Genomic DNA, 22563 nt, shown 5'->3' with positions numbered 1-22563 from the left:
ACAGGGAAAGAGAAAGTACCCAAGATAGAAATGCAAAGAATGAAGACCGAAGAAGACGTACCAGACACTGGGGCACATAATGAAAATACCTAACATATACAACTGAAATCCCAGAGGGGGAGAGATGAGAGGAAATGAAGCAGAAAAAGTACCCGAGGAGGATGGTCAAGGCTTCCAAACCTCGTGAAAGAGCTCAAGAAACGGAATGGAAAATACCACCTTCCGTGCAAGAAATGCACTCGAGCAACAGATCAAGTGGAGGAGATGTGGTGAAGCTTTTGTCTAACGATATTAATTTCAGGAAAATCCAGGAAGACTCACGGAGTTCTTGAGAAATCATTTCAGAAAACAAACACTAAACAGTAATAGTGCCAGCAGAGACAAACAGGGCAGAGGACTGGGGACGTAGCTGTGGCAGAGCTCTTGCCCACAGGGGTGAGGCCCTGAGTTCTGTTCCCAGCACCGCAAAATCAAACAAACATACCAACACAGAGTGCAGAAGAAGGACAGGCTGCTGGGCTCCTAATATTTAGTGGCAGGATCAGGCTGAGAACACGAACCAACTGCAAACACGTGCTTCCTTTCCCAAAACAGGAAAGTGACCTCAAGAGGGCAGGTCAAGTCAGAGGTTAGACCAATGTCAAATTCACAGCCCCAGGGATTAGGCAGGGGTGTACCTAGGGGTGGGGGGATGAGGGAATTTGGGGGGCCGACTTAGAATTCTGCTTACCACAACAGGCAATTCTAGCAAATAGTTAAGGAAGAAATAAACCAAATCTGTGCAAAGTTTCCTACAAAAACGAAGAGAAAATATTTCCCAAGTCATTTGATGAGGCCAATGTTACTCAGATATCAAAATCAAGAGGATATTACAAGAAAACTACAGATCAATACCTTCCACGAACAAAAGTGCATATGTCTTCGTAAAATATTTCCCAACTTTCAGAAAACTAGGATTAGAAAGGAACTTCTCTAACCCCAAAACTGCTAGTGAACTTTTACACTTAGTGGTGAAATGCTGAAACCCCCTGCCCTCAGCTTCTAAGAAGACGAAGATGATCCATTCTATTCATCAGTGTGCTGGAAATTTTGGCCAATACAATAAAAACAAGGAATAAAAGTTCTGAGGATTGAAAATGATAAAATGAAACTGTAACTATCAGATGACATAATAGCATACACAGAATCTGAAAAAAAAATCCAGAAAAACTATTAGAATTAAGAAGTTAACTGGGCTGGGGTGGTAGTGGAGCATTTGCCTAGCATGTGTGAGGCACTGGGTTCGAGGAGTCTCAGCACAGTATATAAATAAATGAACAAAATAAAGGTCCAACAATAACTAAAAAAAAAAAAATTTAAAAAAAAGAACTACATAAATGAAAGGTTGATATATTCAAATCAATCCAATTTCTAAATAACAATAAAAAGTGAAATAAACCTTTTGAATAGTATCAAAGAGAATTCCCATGGACAAATCTAATAGCTTTCAGTGATTTCTAAGACTGGTATGCAGAAAAGTATAAAATGTCACCGACATAAGCTGGGAAAGATCAAAATAATAGATGTTTTTCATTCAGAAATAGAAACCTTGGTATTATGCCAATGTTAAGTGCCCTCAAAATGATCAACAGAATCATTACCATCTTAATTAAAATTCCTGCAGGATTTTTGGTAAAATTTCACAAACTTAGAAAAGTAAAGGAACAAGCATAAGTACAATAATTTTCAAGAAAAGAAGCTGAAACATTATGTTGCCGTTATCAAGACGGACTGTAAGGTCACGGTAACCGAAGACCAGAGCCGGCCGGGTCCTGGCAGCAGACAGCCCTGGTCGGCAGCGGAGCGCGGGCGCCAGGAGAGGTTCGCAGCTGAGCACTGGGGAGCACTGGGGAGCACTGCTCCCGGCTCCGCGACGCACACGGCGACCAGCCCGGCCTCCCGGCACACCTCCTGCCCTTCAGGGAGTGCGTCCCAGCGGTGCCAAGGGCTGGGCGGCCCGGGCAGGGCCGGAGGGTCCCTTCGCCAGGCCCGAGGAGGGGCCATGTCTCACGTGAGCGCGGCCAGCGCCAGCACCCAGCGTCGAGGCCGGGCGCGGGCGGGGAAACGGCGGCCTGGCGGACCGAAGACCTGGCCTGCGCGGACAGCGCCTGGACACGCTTGACTCCCAGGACCGGGAGGGGCGGCCACACGCGGGCCCGGAGAGCCGGCAGGCCGACCGCGCCCCGTGGGAAGGATGCGTGAGCTCCCGGCCTCGCTCCCATGGCAGGTGACGCGCAGCGCAACCTGCCGGCCCCGCTGTGGCAAGGCGAGCGCAGCCGCCTGCACGGGCCTCTGGACTTTTATGCCCTGCTGTTGGGTTCGACAGCTTGGGATCCACCTGACAAAACCCAGTACTGTGCATCGACTGCTTTCCCTACGGCTCAGCAGTTACTCTCCTGGCAAATACACAGGACTTTCTCACACGAGTGGATAAAGCAGAATGTTGACAGCTGTACCAGTGACACTGCAAATAGCAGAATGCTGAGAATACAACTTCCACTTTAATAGGATACGTGACTCATGCTATAAACATTGGAACACTATACGCCTGTGAAAATGGACGAATTACAGCTCCATTTAAAAACAGACAAGATTCACCAACCTACTCTTTAGAAAATCAAATTCAAACACGATGAATTCTGTCTGCGTGTTGTTTTTGATATTCATGTGTGGCATAACCAAAAAAACAAAGACAAACTCTAGGTTATTCTTTTTCTACTATTATGAAAGCACCTGAGGATCTGCAGTATGAGTGCATAATTTTTTTTGTTACTAGAAACAATAGAAAATTTCCAGTGTGAAAAATTCTATATCCTTTCAGTTCAAAAGAATTCCACTACCTCTTAAGGCTTATTTTACATTTACCCATTTTCAGCCAATGGATCTAGAACTAAATATTTGTTCTGAGCCCATTAACCTCTGAGGCATTCTGAGAAATGGATTTATTGGATCCCAAACTTATTCACATTTATTTTCAGTCCTGTTATTCTAACGTATCTACGAAACTGAAGGGATGAAAGTAAACAGGTTCACTATGAATGCCACATACGTGGGAGGTGCAGTCACCAGAGAGATGAGCAGCAGCACATATACTACATGGAGAAGTAGGAAAGCACAGGGCTTCTAATAATCAACGCATTAGGAAAAGGGTCTTTGAAGAAGCAGGGAAATAGGAAATCTTACTTGCTCACAGGGGTGTGTGTGTGTGTCTGTGTGTGTGTGAATGGGGACAGAACCTGGGGCCTGCTCAGCAGCCCTATACCACTGAGTTCTACCTCCAACCCAGGCTCACACAAAATTTAAATGTTGCCTAATCCTGAAACATCCAAAGAATCTTATACATGCAGGCAAATACTAGATAGTATTTAAGTTTTTTGAAAAAGGTGATATTTAGTCACCGTTAGTCACCTACAGTCATTTAACTCTTCTGTGGTCCCGCCACCGACCCCCTGGAATCCAACTTGGGATTCTCCCCCTGTTGTGAGACCTAAGGGTTCCATCATGAGCATGCGGCCCGGGGTGGGCAGGACGGACGCACTGCTATTGGCACAAATTAGGCCCTCACGGGAAACGGTCTTACCACTTGTGCAGGAACCTGCTCCAGTTTCGCAGCAGGCGTTCCTGGTCTTGGGTAAAACTGGTTAATGAAGAGGCTTGGAAATCTGTACTCTTCAACCAGCTTCACTGTTTCTTGAAAATCCTCTTCTGTTTCTCCAGGAAAACCACAGATGATGTCTGTGGCAATCGTTATTCCAGGAACTCTAGAAAATAACAAGACCAAAAAGCAAAAGGTTGACAGCAATCCATAAATATTCCATTTCTTGGACATATGAAAAGTCATTATTCTTTACATTTTGTTTTTAAGATAAGGAAAGTTGCAAATTGTTTTTTAAAAGTCCCAAATACTAAAATGTTGACACATCTCAAATTTGGGATCGCTGCCTTGAGAGTCCCTGGGAATAAAGGCTTGTGCCACTGCATCCGACAAAGGTTGTACCAATAAAGGAAAGAACCATTGGTTGCCATGGAAACCCTTGAAGAAGTTGTTCAGATTTTAAAAATCAGCCCAGAGTTTAGGACTGAGACTGTAACCTCAGATACTGGAGAGACGTGCTGAAGCTGATCTTCATTGGCTTCACTTGGGTACGTGCACATGGAACCGGGTGGCTTTCCCAAGAGGGTGGGAGGGGAGAGACAGAAGAGGCCATACAGTTTTATATGTGCCCCCCCACCCTCTCCCTGCAGACTTCTCAGGTAGAACTTAATTTCCAATGCTTTAAGATTTCATGATGATACGCCTTCAGTCATATCTTTAAGCCTGTGTACAAGATAAAGTCTAGCACCTCATTCTTTCACTCCAGGAAATATCTTGGTTAAATTCTTTTGCAATTTTTCTTTCCTAGGGACTCCTCTCTTTTGAATGTTGAGACTATAGGATCGTCCTCAATTTTTTCTCAAGTATTTTCCATGTTTTAGCTATTGTTCTCTTTGCTGGAAAATTTACTTGAGCAACTCTTTCAACTGCAGTTGAAAAAAAATTAATTAAATGTTATAGTTTAAATTTTCAGCGTTCTTTCACATTCTCTGATTTTCCTTTTCCTACTGTCTGTTTTGCTTTAGAGAGGCACCATCTCTCCTGACTGCACTGAGGCTACCAGTCACCCTTTCCCTGCACACTCCAGCTGTCCGTTTCCTCCAGGTTCTTGTATTTCCGGCTCTCTCACAGTTGGAGACATTCTATGAGAGAACAATGATTTCCACTTTCATTTCATATTAAAGAGCAAAGCACTGAGAGCTTTTTATCATAGAGAGACTGGGTAGCAAGTTGCCTTCATCTTTCCCAAATGTGACCCCCTTGGGAGTCACTTCTCTGTGGTCAGTTTCTCCAAAGTAGGCTACAAAGTTCTCAGCAAATATTTAACATTAAATTTTTGAATAAAAAAATGTGTTAAAGGTGTTCAAAAATTTAATATTATTCTGAAACCATGAAGAAGAGGAAGAACATTTCAAATTACACAGTAAATACCCACACCAAATTTCCTATCATATAAATACAGTTCTTTATGGACGGATCCAACAGTTTTGGGGCAGAAGAGAGAACAGGGACGTTCCAATGAGGAAAGTCAAATCACCAAGTTCCTCATGCAGATACCTTCATAAAAACAACACTTCACACTTTACACGCTACTTTAATTCTGTGAAAGAAGCTTGAGAAATGTATTTAGAAAATATTTCATTTCTGATTTCTGCTTTATCTCATCTAGCTATTACTTTGGCCAAACTTGAATTACTAAGACAAATTTCAAGAACTGGAACTCTTCTCTGTGACAATAAATAGAAAAGAGACAATATTCATAGAGCAAAATTATATGGTATATTTGGAAAATTAAAAGAATTTTACTGTGCTATAAATGCATTTTTCTTCTCTAAATGGTAATTATCAAAACCACCTAAAAAAATTAAACCATATGCTTTCTACAATAAGGTGCAGATGAAAAGCCCACTTTTCTAGACCAACTAAAGCATGTGGAACAGAAAGTTACATAAATAATGCTCAATTAGCTAGATTTCCACTTGCCTTTTAACTACACCTAATCAAAAGAAATCAACAACTAAAAATAGAAGCAACAGATCACAGCAGATAATGACAGAGGAGCCTGTCTCCCCTGGGAAATTAGAAGAAAAATAAATCTTAAAAACAGTCAGTGAAAGACTGCAGAAACAAAGACAATTGGTCATTGTCCTAATCTATGAAGTGGAATGAACTTGGCAATATAGTATGGGGTATTCCCAAAGGAAAGTCCCACTGTCCTCCTTGATCCCGCCCAGCCCAGTTCAGTAGCATTAAGCAACACCTGCTCACTTTGGCCTCAGGGTCCAGTGGAGTCAATAAATGTTAACAGAGGGGATGGTCTGTACACGGAGGTATTTGATAATTGATACAAAAACTGGGCCAATGACTCAGAAGGGAACGGGTCGCTATGATTTAGTGGCTTACTCTAGTCAATGTTTTAGAGCAGAAGCAGTTTAATTGGTTTCAAAATACCTAAGAACATAAGCTAGTTTCTTATACCATGTTTTCAAAGTGAAGGTTGCACGTCAGTGTGAGGCAAGGCTCATCTAGACATTAATTTTATATATGCAAATAATGCTACTTACACTCTTGAAAATCATTTGGCCCCTGGGGAGTGCAAATCTCACACTGTTAATTTACGTAGCAAATAATTCTCTTATGTATGGGGAAATCACAGGAGTTTGAAGTGGAACAAATTCTCACAATATCACATGATTTAAGTAGCTAAGAAGAAATCATAAGGGGAGTAAAACAGAATATTAATCCAACTAGTTAAGATGCTAATTCTGGATAAACACTGTTTTTAAGATGCTATGAATTTTCAAAACAGTCAATTTTTTAAAATTATCTTTTCCACAAATTTACTGAAGCTATGAGTGCAAGGTATGTATTCATTAGTTTATGTTTAAATTTTTTTATACTTTCTATATTTATGTTTTCAAGTAGTTTTAGAGAGTAATTCTGAAAGAAAGATGGAAATAAAATTTTTCAGTTAGTTTAAGTAACAGGGAAATTTTGACCCATCCTTTTTTCTACTTATATTTACTAGCTTTCAAAAAATGGTTTGTTAAATAACTTGAAGTGAAATAAAGATTTCAATTATACACTTGACCTTGTTGGAAGCAATACTATGCTCAGTTAGGAAAATCTATCAAGGATGCATAAAGAGAATAAATACTATTTGCTAGCTCTAGGCTGGCATTTAAGAATCCTGAAATATTTCAAGAGTTAATTATTTTGCCTTGAATAAAAATATATACATGTACATATCCCACACTTTGAACACTCGAAATACTACTTATAAAATGTACTTCATCTCAAGATTTCTATTTGCAATTTGTTATTTACTGGCAAAAAAACATGAAAAAGGTGATTCTACTTCATTCTTTATATCAAAAAATTGTGAGCTTTGAATTGAAATGTGAAAAAAAGAAGGACCAAAACATATGCTACTGATCTCCAAAGACAAAGGTCAGAGCCATCAAAATTATTAGGCATTAACAAAACATAATTAAAAGATGTATTTTTGAGTCCTGCCAAGATTTATTTCAGGACAATTATTCAAAACTTTTAGAAAAAGTAAATTGGAGGTAGATAGGGAAAAAAAATACCTTGAATAGAGTTGAAAATATAACAAATCTAAATACGTGGTATACAGTTAAAGCAGTTCTTAGAAATTCATAGCCTGAATATCCAAGAAAGATATAGTCAATCATCTAAGCCTTCATATCAAGAAGCTAACAAAGAGGAGCAAACCTAACTCCCAGTAAACAGAGAGGAAAAAATAAAGGTAAGAGAAGAAATCAATGAAGTGGAAACAGAAGGGAAAAAGAAAATCAATAAAAGCAAAAGTTGTATCTTTGAAAAAAAATTATCTCCAATGTACTTCCTGAGGTACTAGCTATGCCAAGGAAAGAGATGACGACACAGATGACCAACATCAGGCATGAAGGAGGGGTATCGCCACAGATGCCAACGACATCGAAAAATTCAGTGTCATTAACAAATACACCAACAAATTCACAATTCAGCCAAATTGGGCAAATTCTTTGAAAAATATAAGCTATAAAAATGGGCTTGGGAAGAAACAGAAAATCTGAATATGCTTTTTTATCTATTACAAATTGAATTTGTAATTTAACATCTTGTTACTAAGACAAAACAAGGTGGTTTAGGGCGAATTCTATCAAACATTTAAGAGACAGTAAAATTGACTCTACAGAAACTATTAAGAGAGGTGGGAAAGGCACCCATTTATGAATCTGGTATTACCCTGCCATGGGAACCAGAGAAAGATGAGTAGTAATTCTAGACCAATCTCTCTCATGATCAGGAACAGAAATTCTTAATAATAATAGCAAAATGAACTGAGCAACAGAGAAGGAGGATTGTTATGTCATGATCACATTTTAATACAAGGTTGGTCTGACATGCAAATTCCAATTGATGCAATAAACCATACTAAAGGAATAAAGGGTTTAAAAAGGCCTCTTGGGAATTTTAAGAGATCCAGAAAACTCAACTGACACATGAAACATCATGGCAATTACGACTAATATACTGATCTGTGAAAGACTGACAGTGTTCCCACCAGGCCTGGTGATGAGACAAGCGTTTCTGTTCTCTCTTCTCCAACTCAACCTACCACAGGGTTCCAGTCAGTGCAGAAGGGCAGGGGACAGGAGTGAAAGGCACATATGCTGAAGGGACAAGGCAAGTGTCTCTGAGGCAAGCGGCATGATCTCATGCTCAGAGAACCTAAGGAAATCCAGTGCGCTATGAGAACCAGTGAGCTCAGCAATGTGGCAGAGCAGGAGATCAACGTGCAAAAATCAACTCAGTGTTTACCTAACAAGAATGAGCCAGCTGAAAATGAAGTCAAGGAAACAGCAGAGTAACAGTACACAGAAACAAATTTGAGAAGTAAAAGCACTATATGCTATGAATGAAAAATTAATTTTCTTAAAATTTTCAGAGAAATTAAACAGAAAAATCGAACATTCTCACTGAGTGGAAGATTAAAGTCTCTTTAAATTGGTTTGTATACTCAATGTCAATGGTAATCAAAACACCAACATGTTTTTCTGCAAAAGTTGACAAACTCATCCAGAAATTTATATGGAAATGAAAGGACTTCGGCAGAGTGAGAATACAACCTTCTTGTGAGGTAGATTCTATTTCAGTCTCCATAAGAAATGACACAGTAACCTTAGATAATGAAGATTCAGAGAAGTAAATTACCCATTGTCACAGACAGGCTGGGGTGGGAAGGGGGACCTGTTCTGAAGTTTTCAGTCCCCACCCCAGGCAGTCTTCCTTTTTATCTGACTCACTATGTGCTCCCTGCATGGATGTTCCATGAGCATTAGCTGATCAAAAATTCACACAAAACAAAACCCGTTAATAACAATACTTGAATATCAATTTGCTGACATACAGCCGGCCTATATGTTTGGAATTGCATTTTAAAGAGAAGGTCACTGTGGTCTCTCAAGGTTAAGTGAGTTGTGAAAGGTCGCCAGACTCCTGCCACTGCTGGAGGGACTAGAATTCCTATCCAAACCTTCACATCAGGCCTGGGGCCTGCCCACTACTGGCCCTGTGAATAACCAGGAAGTTTAACCTTAGATGGCTACTGGCTGAACTCACTCTTCCTAGGACCATTTATTCTTGTTTCTATCACTATCCTCAATCACCAAGCAATAGGTCGATGTAAGTATTCCTGTTTGTGGATGGCTCAATGGTGTCAGGAAGGAAAGTGAGACCCAGGAAGATGTGCGTCCTGGGTACCAGCCACACTAGCACCTGGTGTCTTCCTTGCCTGAGCCTCAGAAGGAGGTTAACAGCACACCCCTTCTTGGACTGTGGTAAGGATCCACTGAAGGAAGGAACAACACACTTAGGACATCAGCAGGCGCCCAGTAGGCGCTGCTCAGAGGGCCGCTTGCTCTTGCATGTCCAAGCTGGGCTCCCCTGCTTCTCGCACACTCGTGGCCCACATTTCTAGCATACTTAAGGCCCCGCTTCTGTTCACATCCTGCTACCTGGTGCCACAGCTCAATATTAGGAAATTACAGAAGCATGGCAGGTGGGTGGGGCATGCCTCTAATTCCAGCTACTCAGGAGACTCAGGCAAGAGGATGGCAAGTTCAAGGCCAGCTTGGGCCACTTAGCCAGACTCTGTCTCAAAATAAAAAAATAAAAGGGCCCCTGAGTTCAAAACAGAAAAGAATTTATAGGAGCGTATAATCAGAATATAAAAGATACTTACAGAGAATGTATGTAAAACGATGAGTTTGATTTTCTCACCACAAACAATATTAACAAAAATCCAAAGACACTGACATTTGATGAGCTAGTTTATGTGTCAAGGTAAGAAATTTTAAACTGCTCTAGATCTGAGCAATGTTCTGGCTATAGTGAACCTGACCCAAATCCCACAAAAACTAATGAAGAATCATATTTACTATTTTTTTTGTTTATAAAAGTGAATTATGATAAAAGTGGCTGCATTAATAAAAACTAATAGAAGTTCAATAGAAGTTAAAAATAATCCAAACTCAGACAAATTTTCACTTAAAAAGTAATCAGCTGACGTAGCAGTTCTATACACAATTTTGTTTTGGGAAGGTTTGTTGAAATGCGTAAGTATCTCCCCATCAGTCAGATCAGTCATTGTCTGTCCATCCATCCATCCATCCATCCATCCGTCTGTCCTTCTCTCTAAGTAGGCCAATCACTGCTAAAGGACAAGGAATCACTGTCCTACCACAAGCTAATGAGAGGACCATGTAGACATACGAATGTGATTCAGACAGGTGTGCTCATGATGAGTACGGATAACAGGCATGCAAAATAAACAAAGTGCCTTGCCAACACTGCTTGTTGTAAAAATCTCACTCTGTATGTGAACTCTGGTACGTGTAGTTTTCTGGAGGAAGTGGTCATAGTTTTCTTCTGAATCTTAAAGGCTTCTGTGACTCAGATAAGATTAGTAAACATTTCTGCTGTTTTTGGATCAAATATAAGGGAAATGGACTGCAGGACTGTATGAAATCTTTAATGACAGTCTGTGTATTAGAAGGTAAGGTATCTGAGTAATCTGAGTGGAAATGACCATCTATGCAGAAGGAGACTTAGCACAATCTATAAACTGAGCCCTATGATATCACTTTGGGAGGGGAACAAATAAAACATGGCCAGGGATCACCAGTTTCATACAATTTAACCTCACAGGAGATCACCAATGTAAAATGAGGAACCATCCTGTCAATTATTATGTGATTGTAAGGAGATGAAAGCTGGTGTTCTCCAGCTTTCTAACATCTCTATAACCAATTTCCTATATTAAATACCCTCGGTTAGAAAACAGCACAGCTTCTCTCCCTGACTGTACCCTGACCAAGCCCATCAGACTCACTGATGCTTGGCTCCACTACTTCACTGAGGCCCACAGACACACAACATGCTCTCTTAGGATAAAGTCCTCAGGAAGAAAATAACAATAAAAAGATACATAAAACAAAGCCTCAACCTGATTTGTCTGGAAACTAAAAACAGCAGGAACATAAATGTAGTCCTATTCATATGTAGCAGGTGTGACATTTTTCACAGAACATCGGTAACAATTTCTGGCCTGTAGAGAGAAGTTCAAATCCACTTGTTTAAAGAAACTGTTTTCAAATAGTAGGCAAAGCCTACACGCTACCATGCAATTAACATATGAAGTTAGGATATTTATAATTAAAGGTAGTCTTTCAAAGGTCTCTCTCTGAGGAAAATTTGGTAGCAATCAGTTGTTAATTATTCCCTGTTTTTGAAAGTACAAATCAACTTTTAATAAACTAAAACAATCCAGGGAGTCATTTAACTAAATTTCTTAGAATTTTACTTTTATGAAGTAAGAAGGGATCATGTACAACAAGATATATGGGAAAAAACACAGCAAATGGTCTGGTAACCTTTTATAGATTCTGGATACTGAGAGAACAGAATCAAACGTGATAAAACAAAACACCAAACTTTTAAATTCCTGTAGCAAAAATTGATCAAATATATGGAGAAATGGTTTCTGAAACTCAGAAAAACAAAGAGGCAAAAAATAACGGGGCAGGTAGGGACAACTCGAAGATGTGATGCCACAACACTGTCACCCCTGACATTTCCACGCCCAGTGTAAGTCCAAGATACACAGCTGGCTTCAAGCAAAACCCAATGAATCATCCCTGCCAACCAAAAGTTAAATACATAGTATGTTAGTAAGTTTTTATCGGTGACACCAAGCTCGTGTTCCACAGCAAATATTTTGGAATAAGCACAAAGACTTATAGAAGACCAAAGATTCTGCTTTAAAAATTAAAAGTAAGCACACTGCGCAGCACTGTTACAATATTTAAAAGGAACCAGATTAAGTTTCACGGAATTTTTACACATCTGTTATTAAAATCATTTTTATGACTGCTGGTTAAAGTGAAGGTATTTACTGTCTTTGGTACTGTTAACACAATTCTTATATGAGTTTTTCTGTTTCCATGGTAACGTGAATTATAAGGTTCAATGAAGCCGGATTCAGTGATGTGTATTTTTCTGTTATTCAAGGTGAAAAGGAAATGAAACATTTCTAACATTCATAAATGGCAGCAAATGTCTGAATTCCATTTGGAGATAAGATGATAATTACTAAAGTAATTAGAATTCTTCCTGGATGGAATTATTTCGCCCACAGTGGAAATTTAGGTTTGGGAATGAAAGCAGGGGCCGGTGAACATTCAGCATCAGTAATTAATTACAACCAAAACCAGGTCGCCGTTCTGATTCCCTGGAACAGACTACCTTCTGCTTCCGCCTCTGACTACATATGAAAGGAAACTGGTCCCCGCCCCCATCCCTTAAGTCAGAAAGATAAAGTGGGTGAAATCATTTTATTCAAGAGAAAATCCAATTACAGAAATAATCAACTTTTCCCTCTTGCTTTATTTTTTCATATTTGAAAGGGCATTCGCATTAGCAGAACCAATTAAACGAGTATCAGGACAGGGCACAAAACTACAGAGTTGGGCAAGTTTCTTCAATCTTTTAAAATTAAACTTTCAAAAAACCACTTATTGAAATTTGAGAGACTTAAATCCAAAGCATAGCTCTCTTTCTGAAAAGCCTAAATGGAAAATGACTAACCGTCAGGTCTCAGGAATAATAATTTATAAAATTATGAAGACAATGCTGTTGGCCCTACTATCCAGTTATCCAGTTTACTATTAGGAAGAAATCAGGCAAATCACCACCTTTTTTTTTTTTTTTCCAGTACCGGGGATTGAACCCAGGGGTGCCCGACCACTGGGCTACACCCCAGCACTGCTTTTTTTGGGATAGGGCCTTGCTAAGTTGCTAAGGCTGGTCTTGAACCTACAACCCTCCTGCCTCAGTCTCCCGAGCGTCTAGGGTTCTGGGTCTGTGCCTGGGGTGCCCTTGTCACATCATCACTTGATGTCATCAAGAACGGGCACCTGGAGACGCTGCACTCCAAGTCCTGTGCCATTCTAAGGTGTAATCTGTACAGCACCATCACACTGCTACTGGGGGACACATACAAATGGGAGTAACTGTGTGCGTGCCAACACGAGGAGAGACTAGCTGCTATGCCTAAGTGATGGAAAATGTAAAATTCTTTAAATCAAACAGAATGACTCATAAGTGTTTTATTTATTATTAGTTGAACTCATTTTGTTGTTGTTGTTTTTAATTCAGTTGATCCTGATCAGGTCAGGGGCTAGTGAACAATGGCTCCTGGGCCAAATCTAGCTGATATCTGTTTTGTAAATAAAGTTTTATTGGAACATAGCCCTGCCCATTCACTTACATACTGTTTGCTGCAGTTCCACGTGAGAGCAGAGTGGATTCCACAGCCGCCACAGAGACTCGTGGGCCACAGAGCCAGAAACACTGGCTGTCCTCTCCGGCTCTAGCCAACCTGGCCCAGGACTCTGATTTTTGACATCTGCTCCCAGGGACATTCCAGGATGAACTGGAGGGACAGTGGCATGCGAGGCTCTGTAGTACCTCCTCTCTGAGCGACCTCATTAGACACCTACTTGGCACCTTCCTGAAATACTCACCTGGGGCCCAGCCCTCTGGTGAAATTTTCCTTGACTTTCTCTGGGCGTCTTACTTCATTCCTGTGCTCTCTGTCCTATGACGTTCCGTGGGGACTTGCCTGGTGCTTCTCACTTCCGTTCCTTGTCTTATGCCTCCGGAGCTCTAAGCTCCCAGGGAACAAGGCCAGGCTGCGCTCACATCCGTAACTGACTGCAGCAATGAGGCAGCAGCCTCATGGGAAGCCCAGGCCCAGCAGAGGTGTTCCCAGGACTGGGGTGAGGTGCAGGGGAGCTGGGGAAGGCGGAACGGAACCCAGGGCCCAGGCAGCCACAGGCTGCAGGCACCTCCTGAGGGACTAGTGTCAATGTGAATATTTTAAATCCTAGAAGTGGACCGTGGCAGAGGAGGGCAGATGGTTCACAGGCTCTGTGAACAACGAGGTTCTCTGGGAAAGGTGGGACGGGAGCTGCATACAAGGACAGCATCGTATTCTAAGTGGACATTTTTTAAAAAGCATATTAAGCATTTTTGCACCTTAAATTTCTATACCTGTAAATACTTAGAACGGTGAGCCTGAGTTGAAGTTTACATTAGACAGGGCGAGTTTGGGTGCAGAGTTCAGTTCAAAGGTCAGCAGGTACCGCTGGAGTCTGGAGGGCTGGCAGGAGCCGCGGGGCATCTCCCTGTGACTCCAGGTCACTGCTGCTCAACCCTGTGAAGGGGGAGCCCTGCCACCGCAGATCACTTATGAGGCACAGAGCCCTCCACCGTGAACACCCGCGAGGATGGCTGCTGCCAGAGACCGCAGGTGGCCTAGGCCCTCCCACAGGGACTCACGGGACGTGCCTCTTCCTCAGACACTGTGGCTTGATGTCCGGGGCCTGTGACGCTTTAGGACGCTGCTTCCTGGTTTCCATTTGGCCACATCTGCACCTGGGGAACGGGCTCTCTGTTCTGCCTGACGTCACGCCTGGGTGGCCTGTCGGCTGCTGCTGTTTCACAACTCCTGTGACCACACAGTCACCGGCGCTGCCCAACTGGGCCTCGCTGGCCTGCATGTGCTCCACGCTCTTCTAGGTTCTGGGCACCACTCGGTTCCTGCCACCGGCTGCTCTGGGGGTGGCCGGCCGCCTGCTTCCTACACACCCCGTCAGCAGCCACGCTCATGGGAGCAGATCCCAAACCCAGAAGCATCTTAAACCTTAAGAAGAAAGCCACAACCTTAGGGAACATCAGGACACTTGGACAATCCCAGCCATGACTGAGGGAAGAGCAGCATTAGTCACAGACTCAGGCACCATCGCATCGACGCTGCGGCGATTCCCGACAGCACCTCCTGCATCCAGAATGCCAGGTGATAGGGCGCAGCCTGCTGAGTGCACCCTCGCCACGTGCTCTTTTAGTGCTTCTCAGATACTGGCTTGTTTAATCCTCAGAGAAGTCAATGACATAGGCAAGACTTTCCTCAACTTACAGAAGTGGCAACAGACGCACAGAGCGGTTAAGTAACCTACCCATGATCACACATTAAAAGGCAGATCCTGGGTCTGAGTCCTCACTGTCGGTTTCAGTCTGCGATCTTAAGTGATAAGCTGCCTCCCCGACGGAGGGCTGTGACTACCGACTCATGCCAGATACATTTGTTTCAAAAGGTGTCCTTTCCCAGAAGCAATGACTATCCGGTGCCATTGTACAGTGACTTTGGCACCCCGTCTAGACGCAGAGAGCTGGCTGACAACCCCACAGCCACTAAATAAACACACCCACTTAACACTGTCTTCACAGTCATTCCTCCCTCACTACACGATTCCGCTCCTGTTATAGAACAAGGGCCCTGGGGATCAGGTCCCTCGTCCGGGGACAGAGCCACTTTACAGCAGAGGTGCTCTGGGATCAGGTCCTCTGGCTCCTGGCACTTAACTCACATCTACCACTGAAGGCACGGCAGTACAGGAAAAATCCCCACCAGCTCCCACATCTGTGCCAACAGCTGACAAAAAGCTGGGGAAGCTCAGATTCCAACACGCTCTTTTCAGTGGTGCCAAAATGAGGGAAAGACAGGACCCTGTGAGACCAGAGCCACCAACAGGTAGAACTCACCCCTGGCTCAGCAAGAACACAAAAGACCCTCTTAACGTTTAATACTTTACTTCATGTCCCAATTCCCGCGTCAGGTCTAAAAGGTGGCACTGATGTCATCGTTCTTGGCAGAGGAACTAAGGAACATCTAGGTCACTCTACTGGTCTCGGAGACAGACACACACACCAAAGTTCCTGTCAGTCGTGCGACTCAGAGCCAGTATGGCTACAGAGACGCTGGAAGGGTCACACGCGAAGGGCCCTTTCTCTACACTATCTCACTCACAGCAGCTTGCATCCCGGCGTCCCTTCCAAACTTCATGTTGAAACTTAACCCCCAGCACTGCAGCATTCAGAGGGGCGGCCTTTTGGAGGGGGTGAGGTGCTGAGGGATCACTATTCTTTAAGGGGCTCAGGCTGAAGGGAGCACTCGCCCTAGCCTTCTGTCCCTTCTGCCACATGGCAATACCCAGACAGCATCATCCACGAGCAACGGGACTTCACTAGACCCCAAACCTGCAGGTGCCTTGATCTTGAACTTGTCAATCCCTGGAACCATGAGAAATAAATTTCTCTTGTGTATGAATTATCTGGTCTCAGGTATTTTGTTATAGCAGCACAAATTAATTAAGAGACTAAAACATCAAAACAACCTTCTAAAAAATGGGGTGATACGCTCACTTTGCAGAAGCTCAGAAAGGCAAAGTTTTACTATGAGGAATCAAAAGTGGAACACTATCTCCCGCCTCTCAAACCTGCTGATTCGGGTTGGGGTGGAGCCCAGTGGCAGAGCCTAGCATGTGTGGGACCCTGGGTTCCATCTCCAGCACCATGAGAGAAAAAAGTGCTAACTGAATAATCCTCACAAATGATTTAGAATAATAATTAATAATTTTAGTATTCATTACTATTTTCAAAGATTAGCTAGAACATAATGTTAGTATTATTTTCACATGCACAAAAGATTTTTGATTTATGATCTTAGAGAACCTAGTAAAGGATGTTTTGGCTGTGACCACCAATGTACACAGCAAGGGTGTAAATGTGCCCTATGCCATTGGCCACGTGTCAGGGTGCTAAGTCTACAAGGATGAAGGCTGAATTTAAAGATGGCTGGATTGAATCCAGTGTTTTAGTTGGCTTTTTCATCACTGGGACCAAAAGACCAGACAAGAATAGTTACTCAACAGAGGTCTCAGTCCACAGATGACTGACTCCCTGGCTCTGGGCCCAAGGTGTGGAGGAGGTGGCTCCGGACATGGCACCCAGAGTCGCACCCCCAAGGGTCCACCTCCTCCAGGCCCATCCCCCTGCCTATAGCCACCACCTCGCTGATCCACTTCAGTGGACTGACTCACGGATTAGGTTACACCACTCAGGATCCAATCGTCTCACCTGACTGTCCTTGCACTGTCCCTGGGCAGGGACTGCTTAGGGGCTTTCCACACACCCACTCATTTAATCCTCTCAACACCCCTTTACAGTAGGTACCCTTGTTATCTCTATTTTTAAAAAATATTTTTTTGTTGACACTCAAAGTTGACGCGACTTCCTCCAAGTCACAAAGTTAGCGAACATCAGAGTTGCCATCTGAATTTAGGCAGCATGGTCCCAAATGCTGGGCTTGTTGCTCGGGACTGTATGACCGCCCAGTAAATAAAAAGAACTCAAGTCATCGCAAGTATGTGCTCCGTAAGCGTTAAGAAACAAACCCCACAACACCAAGTGCAGGAGGCAGAGAGACGCAAGGAGCTTCTGTGAAAGCGGTGCAGGGGTTCAGATTTGAGCAGGGGCGTGGCACAGGGCAGAGGCAGGTGGCGCAGGCACCCAGGCCCAGTGAAAATACCAGACATCTTGATTCAAAGTTTTCCAATAGTCACAATAAGAAACAGGTGAAATCAGTGCCTTTTAAAGCCAATATGTACACAAAATCCACGTGTAGTCAACATCCAAACTAAACTTTGTATATATATATGACTTGAAAGCTGGTGTGTAGTCTACACCTCGGGCATGTCTCAATGTGGACTACCCACATGCCACACGCTCATCAGACACATGTGCACAGGACTGGGCAGCCCAGGTACAGGCACCTGGCGAAGAAGCAAGAGCGGAGCATTCAGGGAAAAAGGAACCAAGCACTGCCACCATGGGCATGGCACCCAGGAACAGGCACCCTGAGACCTCCAGCCACCAGGCAAGCAGCAGCGCCAAGAGCTGCAGCCAAGGCTGGCACCACGAGTTCTGGGGGCAGCCGGGCTTTCACAGATGTGCGTCATGGAGAAGATTCTGGAGAGAACTTAAGAATGACTGAGGAAAAAGGACAGCAGAAGACAGGGAAGGTCTCCACTGGGATCACAATGGGCGGGGCAGAGGCGAAGGGCGCAAAGTGGTGATGGACTGGGGTGAAGGCTTGGGGGAGGCAGGTGCAGGTGGAAGAGGTGGACACAGTGAAACAGGGAACCAAGACAATGCCAGGGTTCAGTCCTGGAAGTGACCTGAAAGAGGAGGAGGCCACTAATGCCCACACACCTACCCAGCACAGAGAGGCGGAGCACTGACGCCCAGGAAGTGCCCTGCAGAGGGGAGAAAGGAGGCCTGCTGGGGGCAGTGGCAGGAAATAGCGGGAAGTTCAAAGATGAGCCAGAGGCAGATGAGCCTCTGGTGTGTTTAATGAACTAGAAATGCTGGGGAAGAAGCTACAGCAGACTCAGAACGGATAAGCCTGGACACTTAGACTTGAAATTTTCCCTGGTAGTTAAAAAAAAAAATTGAGGAGATAAAAATAATGCAGAAGAAGGAAAATACTTTCACCAGAAAGCTCCGAGCTTTCTAGATGAGTCTTATTTTATTTACCAGGTTCAAAACACACACCAAACTCCTTGGATTATGTCTTTCACAATTAAATTCCACATTAAAGATTCAAAAAGGAAATGCATGCAGCTAACAACTGAGTATTTCAATTTAATTTCTCAAAATTGACTTTATTGAAGACAACAAAACATAAAGGAAATTTGACTATAATAATGTGAATTTCCCACTCTCCACAAATATTGTAGCCCAGATATATTGAACATTAATTCCCTATTTGTCAAAAACTAAAAACACTACCAAAAACCTTTATCAAATTATCTAATACCAAATGTGCTAAGTATTCTATGCTAAGTGATACATTTTAAGAAAAATGTGAAATAACAAGAAAAACAAATAGCATTTTCAGAGTATCAGTGATAAAAACCCAAGATAGAAATTTGATACAAAAACTTTTATAGAACTAGAAATTGTTTAAAGGCGTTACATGATTTTATGCCTGAGTTTCTATTCAAACCTTCTGTTTCGATTACTTTTTACCAATTCAAATCTGCTGACGGTGTGCATATTTCCAATAAGTACAACAGTGTGAGATTCCGTACTAGCAGGACACCTGCTAACATCTTTTATTCATGTACGTGTTCTCCCTGCAAAGCAATTATATTATTTCAAATATTTTAAAATGTTTTCTATTACTGCCTAACATAACTGCAGGTTACCTCACAAATCATCACGTTCCTTTCGCACTCTCTCTGTCAAAATCTATGAGAAAGAGACTTATTTGCGGTGGTGTCTACAGAAGCCAATAATAGCTTCCGAGTCATCTCGGTCTGGTTTACTTGCAACTGATTGCAGACGTGAGAACACAGCTTCCTATCAAATGCAGGAAAGAGGTATGCAGACAGGGATTTGGTTTGTTATTCCTGATCAGCCTCTTGGCACCGGTTCCCAGTGTTATAAATTCTGGAGAAGGAAGTGAGAGTTGAAAGCCAGCTACTCCAGCTCTGTGAATCCTGTGGCTGTCCCCGGTGTCCCTCAGAGGGCTATCATCACATGGGAACTGCCCTCTCTTCAGCTCCTCACCTGCAGGTGAGGACATGAAGGTAGGCAGAGGGTACAAGGCTTCAGAGGGGTGCAAGGAACTAGGCAAAGAGCTGTATGTGTCTGTCACATTCTTCTGTATTTGCTGAAAGGACAGTTGTTTAGGTATAGCTTGCAATGGAAACAAATCTGAGAGGGAATGAACTTCTGTATACGAACTCCAGGTCATGTCTTATGGATAGATGATGTCATATGTTCCTAGTATAAGCATCTGAAGAAATAAAGGTTAGTTTTGAAGATCAATATAGAAATATTATTTTAGAAACTGAAATAATGATCCAAAGCATAACATATTTTAATGTACATGAAACTATTTGTTGACATATGCTTCAGGTGAATAAGTATTGACAGTCAGGCTACTGGGGCTATCTAAATCTATAATTTTCATGACATGAAGTATTAATTGTAGTGAGTAACCAACTGTTAATAGTCTGTTATTTATTTTACCTCTTTCTCGAACTTTCTATGGTGACGTTGACAACTCAACAAAAACGGAACATCGGATCTCAACTTGACTGACACTCATCGCACAGAGAACAGTCACACACAAAGGTTTATCACAGGGACACAGGCCTTCAGACCATTATTGTTTTATGACTAAAAAAATGAGTGACTTAAGACAAAAAGCTCAACATCCTTAAACTTCATTTCTATTCATTCTCTAATAAATACCATCTGCTGTGTACTTTAGGGATATAATACCCGTCAAAAACTCCATCGTATTATGAGAACCGGCACCAAGTTGATCTGAAATGCATATTTGAACAGATGTGTTTAAATTACATCTCCGTCTATCCACATGCATAAATTCAGAGCAAGCGTGTGTTGATTTAAAATGCATAAAAAAAGGGATTTGGAGATGCATCAAAAGTGAACAGCATCTCAACGGATCAAGGCTCACATTACGAAAGGTCATTACTAAAAATAAAGTCTGCATTTATTAAGGTTTGCACCAGGGGATGTTCATGGGAACTGACTTAATGTTTGCTGCACAAAATCAGCCACTGAAGCTATACTAATTTTTTACAACTCTTCATGTAAGACATTAAAACTGTCATGCATGGAAGAAAAAATGGGGCAGTAGACATCAAAAATTATACGGCGTGTCTTCTGACTGACACTGGTTTATATGGTTCAGTCCTTCGTGTTTCGACGTTTCTGCTTATCTCTAATTGTGCTTTCCCCTAACACTGTTCTGAACTCATTCAGAATGTAATATTGGTTGGAATTCACATCTTATAGATATGCTTGCAAAAGTTAAAATTGATCAAGTCCTTTTGGAAGCACGGAGGGCATTAATGTTCAGCAGGAACAAAAACATACAAAACTTACAGATATAAAAGCATCAGTCCTCTGTATGTCCTCTGAGTTCTAGAAGGTGATCATTCCACACTGGCTTCTCTCAACCAGGGAAGCTTGGTGGTGAGCTGCCCAGGGTAGTGATGGCTGCTCATTCTCCTTAGGTTAACAGGGTAAGAACAAGAAAACCAGGCACTGAGTGAATCTGCTGGTATCCACGTCATCCACATGGACCAAGCTCATACCACTCACGTGAGACACATACAAGCCGCTTCCACAGGCTTGGCTCTCAACTGAGAGGCTGAATGAGAGAATGAATATACAATACTAATTCCTGAGTATTCATTGCTAAATCATGCTGTTACTGCTGTGGGACACACCAGTCAATATTTTCTTTAATCATAGGTGAGGAAAGTAAGAGTTAAATATAAAACTGAGAAAAAGCTCTTCATATTAACCCTCTTTCATATCAACCTTTACTGTACTATGTTAGGGCACTTTAAGGAAAAAGGAATTTCAGATTTGTCCAAAGAGGAAATCTCTAAAATGCAAGAAGAAACTCAATGCTTGCAAACCATATCTAGTCTCTTAAGACGTAGATTTATAGCTCTACTTTTACTAATATTCAGAAATTTCTGTGAAGCTTGGATTAATTAACCAAGGAAGAGTAATAACACAAGAATATCACTGTGAAAAATTTTTAATTTAAAAGCCTAAGTGTCTTCTAGGTTTATGTACTGTGCTGATTATTCTGTTCCAGTCTCAGCCATTCCTGCCTTCTCTGTGCTGTTGGGTGCACAGGCGGCTGGACCCATCGAATGGATCAGAGGGGCTCCAGACCTTGTGCGGGCCTGTCCAGCCCACTGAACCTCCACTCACTTTTTCAAACCCCACACTTCTGCCCTACGGGCTGCCACACATACCTGTTTTTCCTTACTGCTCTTCTAAGTCTGACAGGGCTAGCCTCCATTCTATTCAGACCTCAGAGTGTGCTATGGTTTAGATATGAAGTGTCCCCCAAAGCTCACGTGAGAGACAATGCAAGAAGGTTCAGAGGAGAAATGATTGGGTTTAAGTCTTAACCCAATCAGTGGTTTAATCCCCCCTGATGGGATTACTGGGCGGTAACTGAAGTGGTGGGGTGTGGCTGGAGGAGGTGGGAATTGGGGTGTGACTTTGGGATATATATATATATATATATTCTTTTTATCTGGAAGGTCTCTCTGCTTCCCAATGATACCAGCTGCTTCCCTCTGCCACACTCTGGCCTTGATGTCCTGCCTCACTTCGAGCCCCAAGGAGTAGGCCTTCTATGGACTGAGACCTCTGAAACCATGAGCCCTCAAATAAACCTCTCCTCCTCTATAATTGTGCTGGTCAGATCATTTAGTCACAATAGTGAAAAAGCTGACTAAAACAAAGAGCTTTCTTCTAGGAGACTGTTCTTGAATTTAAACTCCACTCTGTGCTTTTCTCAAGCTGCTAAACTCTATTCTCTAATGTCCTATCGTAATTGCTTATTACTTCTTCATTTTAGTCCCCCCACTGAGACTCAGGTTCCTTGAGGAAAG

At 42.5% G+C, this 22563-nt stretch overlaps 1 protein-coding gene across 5 annotated transcripts in view; it reads right to left on the bottom strand.

Moving 5' to 3' along the window:
* Cdkal1 (CDK5 regulatory subunit associated protein 1 like 1) overlaps positions 1 to 22563 on the bottom strand; it is a 560769-nt gene that overhangs the window by 140761 nt on the left and 397445 nt on the right. For all 5 annotated transcript variants that reach the window (XM_047558430.1, XM_047558429.1, XM_047558428.1 and 2 more), the window contains exon 12: positions 3620 to 3800. In XM_047558430.1, coding sequence (XP_047414386.1) covers positions 3620 to 3800 — 181 coding nt within the window. The remainder of the gene's footprint in view (positions 1 to 3619; positions 3801 to 22563) is intronic.

This window comes from Sciurus carolinensis, chromosome 7, assembly GCF_902686445.1.
Source record: "Sciurus carolinensis chromosome 7, mSciCar1.2, whole genome shotgun sequence".
Classification (NCBI taxonomy): domain Eukaryota; kingdom Metazoa; phylum Chordata; class Mammalia; order Rodentia; family Sciuridae; genus Sciurus; species Sciurus carolinensis.
Note: the sequence above shows the minus strand (reverse complement) of the source record. Positions and strands in the feature narration are given on the sequence as shown.